At 39.8% G+C, this 9798-nt stretch overlaps 2 protein-coding genes across 2 annotated transcripts in view; one reads left to right on the top strand and one right to left on the bottom strand.

Annotated features, from left to right (window-relative positions):
* Positions 1 to 1817: 1817 nt before the first annotated feature.
* PNN (pinin, desmosome associated protein) lies at positions 1818 to 9422 on the bottom strand. Its single transcript, XM_047861319.1, has 9 exons — positions 8935 to 9422; positions 8189 to 8260; positions 7727 to 7795; positions 7164 to 7236; positions 6969 to 7063; positions 6498 to 6573; positions 5348 to 5503; positions 5127 to 5265; positions 1818 to 4428 (listed from the first exon to the last, which is right to left on the bottom strand). The coding sequence occupies exons 1-9, from the start codon at positions 9045 to 9047 to the stop codon at positions 2912 to 2914; spliced, it is 2310 nt and encodes a 769-aa protein (XP_047717275.1). The 5' UTR covers positions 9048 to 9422; the 3' UTR covers positions 1818 to 2911.
* Positions 9376 to 9798, top strand: part of TRAPPC6B (trafficking protein particle complex subunit 6B) — a 30061-nt gene continuing 29638 nt past the window's right edge. The window contains exon 1 of the mRNA XM_047861330.1: positions 9376 to 9452. Within this exon, the coding sequence (XP_047717286.1) occupies positions 9447 to 9452 (6 nt within the window). The 5' untranslated portion in view covers positions 9376 to 9446. The remainder of the gene's footprint in view (positions 9453 to 9798) is intronic.

Genomic DNA, 9798 nt, shown 5'->3' with positions numbered 1-9798 from the left:
CCCTTTTTCTCTGTCTCCCTTGCTTGCTCTTTTTCAAAAATAAACAATAAAAAAAATTTTTTAAAACGTTTTAAGTAATTGAACCCCAAAACATTTTAATGACTTGTTCTGACAAACACTGGTTCGTGTTACTTCACCATATAATCTTTAGTAGCTTTACTTCCAAATTTATGTCAATTTATAATTTATTACTTTGGTGGGATTTAACGTAATTACTAAAGTGTATTTGTGTATTTACTGGAGTTCTAGAAATAGTGCATAAATGAGCCCTATTTGGAAATACAACTCACTGAAGATCAATCTTCTATGTGCAAACCTTGGGATTTCAGTTAATCAAGATGTTTCCTAAACAGCTCCTTTGATGTCTCCAAACTAATTTCAGTCCTTAAGTCTTGAGCCCTATCCATCTTCTGCTTCTAAATTTTCCATTAACAATAATTTGTAACATCTAACAGGAGGACCCCATTATCTCTTTTCCCTAAGAAACTGTCACTACTTTTACATTCTTCTTGTATCTTTGTAAGGAACCAATTACATGGTTCTCTGAAAATAAATTCCATATAATTTCACTTCTAAGGACAAAGCATTAATTGGAAACATCAAAAAATCAAAGACACCCCCCCCCACCACCACCAAAAAAAAAAAAAAAAAAAAAAAAAAAAAAAATCCTTCAGTTTTAAAAATGAAGTCTTCCAGGGGTACCTGGGTGGCTCAGTCAGTTAAGTGGCTGACTTCGGTTCAGGTCATGACCTCGTGGTTCACAAGTTCAAGCCCCACATTGGGCTCTGTGCTGACAGCCCAGATCCTGGAGCCTGCTTCAGATTCTGTGTCTCCCTCTCTCTCTCAAAAACAAATAATACATTAAAAAAAAAAAAAAAATCTTCCAATTTAGAAGTGCATATCACTAGTTATAAAATTTAAAATGGAATTCTTGGGGTGCCTGGGTAGCTTAGTCAGTTAAGTATCTGACTCTGATCTTGCAGTTTGTGAGTTTGAGCCCACATGGGACTCCACGCTGACCACCTGGAACCTGCTTTGGATTCTGTGGTCTCCCTCTCTCTCTGTCCCTCCCCCTTCTCTCTCTCTCAAAAATAAGCGTTAAAAAAAAGAATTTAAAATAGAATTGTGTGTGTGTGTGTGTGTGTATATATATATATATATATATATATATCAAAATTTAAGATAATTAAAAATTGAAATTCCAAAGATCTCTTTTTCTCTCCATGCATTACAGCCCCATTACCACTTTCAACAACCGAGCTTAAAGCCAAAATTAATTCCTGAAAAGCATCATGACAAGTGTTCAAGTTTTCCAGGTAAAAATGAGTGAAAACTTAATCTTTACAACGGATCTTAATACATACAATTATTTTAGATTCATCTAATAAGGATTTTAAGAACCAGGTTACATTTACGGTCATCCCTTTTAAATTTTTACCAACCTTTTCCTTATCATGTTATACAGGATAAAATTTATACTGCATCCCAGAAATTATTAAAACCCCCGGATGAAGTTACTCGGTGGAAACTAGCCCAGGAACGCAGGTAGCTAGCTCTGCAGTTTCAAAAGTTCTACTCACTTACTGCTTAATAATTATTCCAAGAAGGGATTTTTTTTAGAGTACTTGAATATGTCCTCTCATATTTTTACAGTGCTGGAAATACTTATTGACGTTTTCACTGTCACCATTTACTTGTCAAGGGAAGAAATAATATTGTCAAGCCTAATACTAGTCGATGTTATGAACTCAAAGGCCATTTGCAATTAAAGTGCTCTCTTGTGTAAAAGCATCAAAAAGTTAATACAAGTACTAGTCTTAAGCAGTCACACAAGTCTAAGCCACATTTATTTGCACATGTATAGTAATGGCAACAGATACTCCAAATTCATACAAATTGATAAAACAACAAAGTTAATCACTTGGTACACTTGTGTGTTATCTTGCTTACAGATTCAAGTGTAGATGAACTTCCTTCATTCTGTAAACTTTCATACAATACTTAAACAAAAACTCTTGAAAACACATATTGGCATGTTTCAGTTAGAGCCAACACAAAAGTTAAGACAAGACCACAAACTCAAAAACCAAGTTTAGAGTATACTTTTCTACCTCCCTCCCCTACAAAGTGATTATTTTCTTCAATAGATGTATATGCTATATCACACAAGTAGCCATGGAGACAAAAGAATGATGCTCCCATAATCATGAAAAAATGCCAACCAAATTATACTGTTTTAAGTTATCTACCAAATATATGATTTATATATGAGAAACAGGGGGAAATACTTAGATTAAAATAACAAGGGAGATTAGAAAAAAATAGTAAATGACTTTGAGAACTATGTTCCCCCTGAAAACTGCAAAGATCTGACTTTGACAACTCAAAATAATCATCTAAGGCAAGTAAAAGTGAAGAAACCTTCAAAGACATTCTAATCACGTTATCTAGTGATAAAAGCTGAAAATGATATCAAGAGGGTATTTATTATACAAGTGTCAACGAGGACATCCCAAAACTAATGAAAGAAATGCACATTTATTTCTACAAAAGCAAAGTATGGTACAGAATTAGAAGGGAACAGACTTAAAGATTTACCTATTAAAATATACAGATTCTTACTGAAGAGTATAGGATTATTTAAAAAAGATGACAAGGGATGTTAATCTTTTTTTATTATTATTATTTTTACATATTTTGGAACCTCACATAATTTTGATAAATAACTCTTACAAAATTATGCAAAAAGTACAAGAATGTCTGGTAAACAAACAGTCTGTATTTTCCAAAAAGATTTTTTACAACATGCAATTCTTAAGGCAGCATCCTCCTTACAAGGAAAGGTAATCCTTTTACTCATCAAGAAATCTTCTGCTGCAAAGAATAGGCTAAGAAAGCCTGGCTTCTTCCATTAACGCCTTTTGTCTTTCCTGTCTGATTTTCGGTCTCTTTCACTTCTTGAAGATCTTTTGCCTGATCGACTACTCTCTGATATAGACCTCTTTCTGTCGGACCGAGAATTCTTATCCTTTGATCCTTTTGTATCTCTACTACTACCACCTTTCGAAGATTTGTGACTTCTTTCTAGTCCTGATGTATCCCTTCGCTTCCGATCCACACTCCTTCTGTGCTTTCTATCTCTATTATGTCCCCGGCCCCTACTCCGACTTCTACTCTCACTACTACTAGTAGTGCTGCTGCTACTGTCTCTGCTGCTGCTGCCGCTGGTGCTGGAGCTGCTACTGGAACTACTTCGACTGCTACTGCTGCCACTGCTGGAACTGCTTCCACTGCTGCTACTGGTTGAGCTGCTGCTGGAACTACTACTGCTACTGCTGCGACTTCTACTCTTGCTGGTTTTATTTCTAGCTCGACCTCTACTTCTGCTCCTAGTTTTGGTTTTGCTCTTGCTCTCTGGATGTACTGTTAAGACTGACTCTACCGTCACCTCAGTGAGTTTTACAGATTCCACAGGAAACTCCTTCCTTTCAGGTAGTAAATGCCCTTGCTCCTGAATAACCTGAATTGGTGGCTGTAAAACAGCTAATGGCAAAGTCTCAGGATGAGAAAGAGGCTGAGGTTGGAGTACTGCTTGGGATTGGGGCTGGGGCTGGGGCTGGGGCTGGGACTGGGGCTGGGGCTGGGGCTGGGGCTGGGACTGGGGCTGGGGTTGGGGCTGAGGCTGGGGCTGGGGCTGGGGCTGGGGTTGGGGCTGGGGCTGGGGCTGGGGCTCAGGCTGAAGCTGAGGCTCAGGCTGGGGCTGGGGCTGGGGCTGGGGCTGAGGCAGGGGCTGGAGGTGAGCTACAGGCTCAGGCTGAGGCTCAGATTCTTTCTCTTCTTTCTCCTCAGGCTCATTTTCCATTTCTAGAGCACAGGCATTCTCTTTCATGGGAGAAAGAGATTTACATTCTTTATCTGGCTCAACTTCAAATTCCATTTCTGGCTCCAGTTCTTTGCTAGTTTCATTTTCTGAAGGTTCTACACTTTCAACTTGATTGATTTCCATTACCTCCTGCTCAGTAATTACATTTTTGACACTCTCAACCATCTCTAGCACATCCATAACTTCATCAGGTTGACTATCCTGCTGCTTCTCACTTTCCCTTATCTCAGTTTCCTCCTCCATCTTGACCTCCATTTCCTGTTTTTGTTCCTCCTCCTCCTGTTCTTTCTCTGCATCACTATGTACTATACCTATTTCCTTTTCCTCTTCCTCTCCTGCTTCCTCTATTTCTACATCATTGTGCTGATTACCTGTCTCCTCCAACTCTTCCTCTCGCTGAGCCACCTTACCCTCTTCTTGTTCCGCCTTCTGTTCTTCATTACGCACCACCTGATGCTCTTTTTCCTTCATTGATTGTCTTCTAGGCCTAGCCTCCATTTTATTTATTTGTTCTGCAAATTCGATGCGTCTACCTTCAAATAAAGCTAAAGGGTAAAAACATACATGTATAAATAATTAAAAATCCTCAAACTCACAATTTGACACTTAGTCACAAATTGTCATCAAGCTTTATCTAAATGTCTTTTTGTAAAGACATAATGACACAAGACTGATTATAGCAAGCAATTACAAATTGACATAAAATGACACAAGCAAAGATCCCCCCAAAAACCTATTATCAGTAGGCAACTACACCACATTATCCAACTGATGGAAAACAAAACAATTTTTTGCCATTTTACTTCATGCTGGATGAGAAATAAATTTTGTTTGAAATACAATCATTTTTATGCTATCATATCATGCATTAATTTTTCTGATCCCAGAAAAACACTAATCATCTAATCACCATCTCAGCAGTGTCTATCCTTCCATGTGTGCTCTATGGATTACATCAATGTTCACTTTTGTCTTGCTTCATTAGCATTTATATCTGGCTAAAAAGAAATCCTCTCATTCAGACACCTAAGAAATCTATGTAAATACTGCCTAAAACATGGTAAGTTTCAGGTTAAATTCCATCATAAATCAAACACTCCTGCTTCAAACCCATTACGATCTCACAGAATCTTTAAAAAAAAAAAAAAAACTACTGATACACAATTACAGGAAACATGTATACGTTGAGTGTATCACCTTACTCGTTAAGAAAATTTCACTGTATCTCTACATGTACACTTACCATTCATTTTTCTCTGTGACTCTTCTATTAATTTTTGGGTAGCTGGACACATTCTCCCAGGAATATAGAACAAATGGGGCTTTGTCTTAGTTCTTATATATTTAATTATCTTGGCATTATGCTCATTCCATTCCTCTTGCTAAAGAAAAGGTAAAAGGTCAGGTTTTTGTAAACATGAAGGATTACCAATCTTAGAATTCCAATTCTGAACTACTACTCACCAGCTGCGCAAGCTCAACCTTCTGTTCTAAAAGCCGCAGTTCTGTCTGTTTAGCACGCCTCTCTTCAAACAGTTCTCTCCTCTCATTTTCAACTTGTTTTCTTTCTTCTTCTGCCTGCACTTCAAGTTTTTGTTCAATTTCCTGGCGCCTCTTTTGCTGAAAATAAGCGATGATCTTTAACAACTTATTACATACCGTGATTATATGAAACATTACAATTTTACTAAGTTATCTGTATAGGTTTCATATTTGCAATTCAGGATACCAGCTAATTCAAACTTAGTACTTAGCATTTGAAGCTAATCCCAATTTCTCTTTCATGAAAGGCAGACTGAAGCCTTTCCATTTAAAAATTGAAATACCATGGACATTAGCCATACTATCAATCACTGTTCCATTTAACATAACTTTTAAATAAGGTTCTTTCATAATTAAGCTAAAAAAGAAGAGCACTGTCTTTGTAAGTTATCTTTAGTTATTCTTTCTCCCGAATCAAAGAATGTGACAGAAGGGACATCCTATTTTCGAACATGATGCTTTGAAGCCTTTTATATTCTCTAGGGAAGTTAACATATAAAAGCTATAATAGAACTTTTTAATCTATAACTGAGTTGTTATCTCCCTTTCCACCACAGTTCTCCCTTGAGAATAACTTGAGTGTTCAACACCAAGGACACAGTTTTGTAGGTTTAATAAAACAAAAACTTCTACCAAGATTGCATAGTTAAACAAACTGTGGAAGGCAGGGAATGTTTAGGCTTTTACTTCCAGAGTGCTATGTGGAATTAGTGGACTACAATGCTGATTGAGTTCCACTCCCTTGTTTGAAAGAAAGTACTTTGGGGCCTAAAGAATGACAAGTCTTCTCCAAGACCACAAAATAAGACTGTTGTAGAGCTGGGATCAGAACCTAATTCTCCTGAGTCACAGACCAAGGCTCTTGGCTCTATAAAGAGAAGTTCATTCTGTTACTTCACAGGACCTCAAAAAGAGACCAGCTAAAAATATAACAAATTCAGAACATTTTACAAGTTTTTTTCTCAGCTTCATTTTAGGCTTACAATTCAGTCTCAAGAGCATTTCCACTGTTTCAAAACATGTGATAAACTACTTTGATAACCTAAAGGAAGCAAAGGAAAATTGTAAATACCCTTTCAGTAGCAACAGTGGATTCTTGTTTAAATTTCTGAAGAGTGCCCATCAACAAGCCAAATATTCGTCGGTTCCTAAAGAACAGAAAGAAAAATTCAATTTCAGTAGGTTCCACTTTTAAGCTCACCATTTCCTAAAAGAAACATACTACAGGCACTTGAACAATTTTTAAAGATAAATTATCCTTGGGGCGCCTGGGTGGCTCAGTCGGTTAAGCGTCCGACTTCAGCCAGGTCACGATCTCGCGGTCCGTGAGTTCGAGCCCCGTGTCGGGCTCTGGGCTGATGGCTCAGAGCCTGGAGCCTGTTTCCGATTCTGTGTCTCCCTCTCTCTCTGCCCCTCCCCCGTTCATGCTCTCTCTCTGTCTCAAAAATAAATGTTAAAAAAAAAAAATTAAAAAAAAAAATAAATTATCCTAAAATTGCATTATTTGACAGGAATTTTCTCACACATAAAAAACTAAAGATACCTTTGCTTTCCCTTTTCATCCATATTTTGATCCTGGATAAGGTCTCTACGTGTGCGTTCTTTGGAGGTAGCTACAACTGAAGACTGCAAAGCTGGCTGCAGGAGAAAACAAATCTCAGTAATTTAACAAGCATATTCAAGGGTGCCACTCCAAAACATACTAAGATGGTATAGAAAGTCTTTTGATCTCAGTTACCTTTTTAACATCATCATCCTCTGGGTCGCTTTCTTGGCGTGATTCTCTTCTTGTCCGACGCTCCCCGCCCAGCCTAACATAGAAGAATTTTAAAGGCCAAATTTTAAAATTTGATTTAAGTGCATACCAAGGTCAAGTGATTACTTTTATTATGACTTATTTCTAGAAGTCTCATTTTGTCAGTCTCCATCCCATTCTACTCTATCTTCTGGTAGTAAAAGGATAAAATGTGTCACCAATGCTTAGTCCAAATATTGATATCCTGTGTTTCTCAAGTGGTTAAATTTTTATAGTACAAAGCAGAAAAGTGGCACAAACTATTTTCTCAATCTTATTCTTCTCATGATCTTTATTTTGGTAAAATGTCTGTTATTGTTAGTGAAGAACTGAGTTCTGAGGGACATCGGCTTAGTTCAGTCAAACGTAAAGGGAACAGAATCAAGGGAAGTGGTATACTGCTCAACTCTAACACAATTGAACAGTATTTATTAAATACTTAAACTCACATGCTACCTCAGAAAAGAGCATACAAGAATGTCTTCGGAACCTTTCCTCCAACGTACCTAGTGACTGCCCCTTCAAGGTCTCTCTGTTTGGCTGGGGGTCCTCCTCCACTATCTGAGAATCCACGCCTGCAATTAAAAATGTGCAACAGAAAACACTTGAAATTTAAGATAAATGATATTTCCCTTTAGCAAGACAATTTGAGTTTTAAAAAAAACCCTTCTAATTATAGCAACCACAAACAAGCATTCACTCCAAGATGCTTTTTAGCACTATTTTAAAAACCACAAAAATAAACCAAGTTTACACAAAGCTGGTAGTTAATGTATTCTTCAGTCTCTAGTTTTACATATAAATGAAGTTCCAAGACAAGTACACGGAAAACTACAGCTGATCACAGCTTTAAACAAAACACAAACATTTCTAACACTGACCCTACCACGAATCTTTAGACCAACATTTAATTTAGTATTAAGTCTGTACAATCTTAGCATGTAAATTAAGTCCTAAGAAAATCTTACCTCAGCAATAAACTACCACGTCCTCTACCTCCACCAGGACCAGAAAGGGCCAGCAATCTGGCTTGGATAGGCCTAAAAGATATTTACAAACCAGTAAGAAAACCATGTGGACTTACTTAATGTTACCCCACATTCCACGGATGCTGTACATCATAGAGAAAAATGACCAGAAAGGTTCAAATAACACGGTTTCAAATACACGTGCTTGAAACCAGACAGGAAATACTATTTTAACTCCCTTGTTTTTTTACAAAACCAGCATCACAGGAATTATATTTACCTCATTGCCACTACCCATTAATAAGCTTGGATCAGGCCCGAATTTCGCCAACTCCAAGGAAGCTGCACGTGGGCAAAAGCCTGCGGGGGAGAGGCGGCGGCCCGCGTCCCAGGAGGGTCTCTGGACCAGCACCAGGCCGGGTAGCCGCCGGATGGGGAAGGGGCTTTGTGCTGCAGTTCCCGGCCTGCAGGGCCGAGGGCGGGAATCGGCAGCCCAGGCCTTCCAACACGGCAGGAAGCCATCCGGCATGGCTAGGACCCACTTTCCTTCCTCGCGCACCTGAGCCCCGAAACCTACGTCGAGGACCTGGGAGACTCCTCACCTCGTCCAGGACGGGGTTCTCCCGCCTTCCCGGGAACAGGCCTCGATGTTCTAGTCTTCTCAAGGCTGGCCGCCCTTCCCGCCCCCAATTCACCCCAGCTTGCTAGCTATCTCTCGGACCCGGCATTTCTCATCCACCTCTTACCTCACGTCATTCGGATCCCGTCCAGTGAGCTTGCGAATATTCTCATCCACGTTCTTTAGGCTCTCTTTGGCCTTTTCTAGCTGCTCCTGCAAAGTTCTCACCGCGACCGCCATCTTCTCTCTGCAGCAGGCTTCCAGACTGCTCTACAGGCCGCGCCTGGCTGTGTCGCGCTGCGAGACGCGAGAGGACTGACAGCAGGGCCCAGCCAATGACTATAGGCGTTGTTTTTCGGCCTCAACCACTCAGCGTCCGGAAGGGGGAGAAGCTGACGGCCTCTGTGGCTCGGGGCCAATGAAAAGTCTTCTAGGTGGTTGGCTCCCTCCCCAATTAGAAGCGGGTGGTGGGGCCCCGCTTCTAGCGCAGAGCAGGGGCGCGTTTGAGAGTTCCTGGGTCCTCGAAGACGCCGGCTCACGGATCTGCTCTTGTGGCGCGGCGCGCAGAGTTTTCCAGACCTTTTAACCTGTGATATGACGTGCTCTGTATCGTTTTAACCACCTAATCACATCAGTGAGATGGAGGCGAGTCTATTTAACCCTCTCCCCAGTAAATGATCAGATTAGGAAAGGGTGCGGCCATTCTGTTGGTGCGCATGCCCAGAGAGGAGTTGGAGGGGTGGCGCAGTCCTCCCTTCATTGGATTAAACCAAAATGAGGGAAGCAAAAAATGAACATGAAAAATCATTGATCGTAATAGCTAACAATTATTTTGTTCGATACTAAATGAAACGTTTTACATAACTTGTCCCTCACAAACCAAAAGCTTGAATAAGCTGCCTGTTATTACTGATAAGGAAATTGAATCAGTAGATACTGTAACTATCTCTAGGTCACGCCAGCTGAGAATCGGTGTCTGATCAGACCCTCG

Source organism: Prionailurus viverrinus, chromosome B3 (genome assembly GCF_022837055.1).
Source record: "Prionailurus viverrinus isolate Anna chromosome B3, UM_Priviv_1.0, whole genome shotgun sequence".
Taxonomy (NCBI): Eukaryota; Metazoa; Chordata; class Mammalia; order Carnivora; family Felidae; genus Prionailurus; species Prionailurus viverrinus.
Note: the sequence above shows the minus strand (reverse complement) of the source record. Positions and strands in the feature narration are given on the sequence as shown.